This window comes from Amphimedon queenslandica, unplaced genomic scaffold, assembly GCF_000090795.2.
Source record: "Amphimedon queenslandica unplaced genomic scaffold, v1.1 AMPQUscaffold_13491, whole genome shotgun sequence".
Lineage (NCBI taxonomy): Eukaryota > Metazoa > Porifera > Demospongiae > Haplosclerida > Niphatidae > Amphimedon > Amphimedon queenslandica.
Genome location: NW_003546273.1, coordinates 93,171 through 95,600, shown reverse-complemented (window position 1 = coordinate 95,600; position 2,430 = coordinate 93,171). Strand labels below are relative to the sequence as shown.

At 35.6% G+C, this 2,430-nt stretch overlaps 1 protein-coding gene across 1 annotated transcript in view; it reads right to left on the bottom strand.

The window, feature by feature from the left end:
- LOC109580439 (mucin-like protein) overlaps positions 1–2,424 on the bottom strand; it is a 4,201-nt gene extending 1,777 nt beyond the window's left edge. The window contains exons 1-7 of the mRNA XM_019993577.1: positions 2,268–2,424; positions 1,974–2,214; positions 1,605–1,827; positions 1,033–1,241; positions 706–908; positions 303–654; positions 8–58 (exon numbers count right to left, since the gene is read on the bottom strand). Of these exons, the coding sequence (XP_019849136.1) occupies positions 8–58; positions 303–654; positions 706–908; positions 1,033–1,241; positions 1,605–1,827; positions 1,974–2,214; positions 2,268–2,339 (1,351 nt within the window). The 5' untranslated portion in view covers positions 2,340–2,424. The remainder of the gene's footprint in view (positions 1–7; positions 59–302; positions 655–705; positions 909–1,032; positions 1,242–1,604; positions 1,828–1,973; positions 2,215–2,267) is intronic.
- Positions 2,425–2,430: the final 6 nt, after the last annotated feature.

Genomic DNA, 2,430 nt, shown 5'->3' with positions numbered 1-2,430 from the left:
AGCAAACTTTGTCCATTAAGGTATGTGAATAAGCTCTCTTCATTGCTTAGTAATTGCCCTTTTAGGGAGAAAATGATATAATTTGACACCTTTGTGAAACTCTAAAGCCCAACAGACACTGTGCAACAAACTTTATACAGGAGTCAATGGAATTGCAGCATGTTGCATGAAATATAACTGTTCCTTATTTTATGCAACATGTTTCAAGCTCCATTGACTCCTGTATAAACTGTGTTGCATGCAACAAGTTGTTTGCAAGAAATGTTGCATAGTGTATGTTGGGCTTAATAATCTCTACTTACATGTTTGTCCAAACATAAAAATATTGGCATCAGTTGAATTGGAAGATATCATAGTTCCGTTCCTACTAGTAAAGTCATTAGTGTTGTCTTGGTCAAAGTTTCCTAGGAGTCCTGTTGTATTTCCCATGTACGACTGTGGCACATTCAATGTAACTGAGAGGATTGCTAATCTCAGTGTGACATTGACTCCTACACCACTTGATAAGGCAATGGAGATCAGCTCAGTTGTTTCTCTTGTTACAGTTACTGTGGTGAATTCCAAGGTATCATTAACTGATGTGAGATTAGCAGACATGTCACTACCATTATATAAAACAACAAATTCATTAGGATCCATCTCATCTATTCTAACCTACATGTGCACGTGTATAAAATTAAAGTTATATATCCTTTCAAATCTAACCTCAACTGTGGAGCTCCTGTTACTATCACTAACTGCTATTGCACTAAAAACTGTAGCTGTTGTGTTTGGTGCAGCTAACTTTGTACGAGCCTGTACTTCAAAATCCTCACTATTGGTGCGCAATAGTACATATTCTCCAAGCCCATTGAAAGTATATGATCCTTCATCAAGTGTTGTAATATGAGGATCACCCCAGAACCAAGCTATGAGGGAGAGAGAGAGAAAGAATCATAGATATTTTATGCTATCAGTTTGCATATTCTTATTATTAAAATAGCAATTGTTAGTATAGTTACAAATTTACTGTAACAGTTTAAGCTCACTCACATCGTATAGGAGGCCTGTAGCCAGTGCATGTCTTAATGGGTCTACGTTCTCTAAAAAGTTCACAGTTCTGAGACACTATACAACACAGTGAATGAAATCTTTCATCAAAAGTTAAATAATTGGAACGAGAAAATTGTGGGTGAAATCTGAAGACATGAGAGGAGAAAGGTCCTTGGGTGATTAAAGCGCGAAATGAGTTTCTAAAAAAACTATAAGAGATAAGAAGCATTATGCTATACTGTACAGTACAATAATAATAATAATAATAATAATGATAATAATAGAGCCATTTTTTGAAAAAAATCATGGGCTATAGATCTAGTACAGGGTGTTTATTGAAGATTTGTATGATTTTTAGGCAACCAATTTTTGAGAAAAAGCCAAGCAATGGTTCATATTATGGACTTGTAACTTCAAATACTCACATCATACATGTAACCCACATCAGTACACAATTACCATACTAAATATAGTCAGTAGAATAAATTTTTTCTTGTGAATAGGTTGAAAGGTGATTTTCGTGAAATATTTTCCCTGGGACATATACCCTCTATACAGTACCATACACTTACTTAAAGTCGTAGCAGCACATGCTTTGGTATGTAGATGGAAACCTATTTATATAACATGCAACTCTTTCGGCTCGGTGAAATTGAAGAAAGCGGAATCTCCTGTCAAACCATGCTTGATTTATTGAACAGGGACAGGTATGTGCAAAAGAAGCTTCAAATGTTCCAATTTCTCGAAGATCTTGGTCATTTCTGTATGCTTCCAAGCAAGCAGCTTCAGCAGGATCTATAGGAAGGAAAAATGAAGGAAATCAAACTAAACTTTGTTGCTCTATGACTACAATGATTGATAATGTGTACAATTTAAAGTAGCTTTTTGGATAATGCCTTGCCAGGACTAGCTGATACTGCTTAGAAATATTAGTGACATACTGTTATCAGAAGAGAATGAGTAGAGTATGTTAGTGAAATCTGCATTATCTCCACAGCCAAATCTTAATAGTCCTCCTGGTGTCCCTGATCCAAGACTATTCTCAAAGAAAAATCCTCTAATATTATACCCAACAACAGATGTGCTATGATAAGTGTCCCACATAATGTCCCCACACTTGTATATGTATATGACATGGGTCTCTGTTCCATCAGTTGTAAGTACAGCTTGAAATGTGTTATGCTAGAAAAAATATAATAATAATACTAACAATTTAAGTTATTTATTATTATTACTAAGTCAAAGAATGGGTCCGAAAAAACTCCTTGTGGGTAAGGACGTGCTGCACTCCATTCAATGAGGAGCATCCATATTCCCTGGTAGTTGGTTGAGCTCCTACTGGTTCTGATGTAGTTATTGACAACATTAAACACTCCACTGGCAAGTGGATTGTTTGAA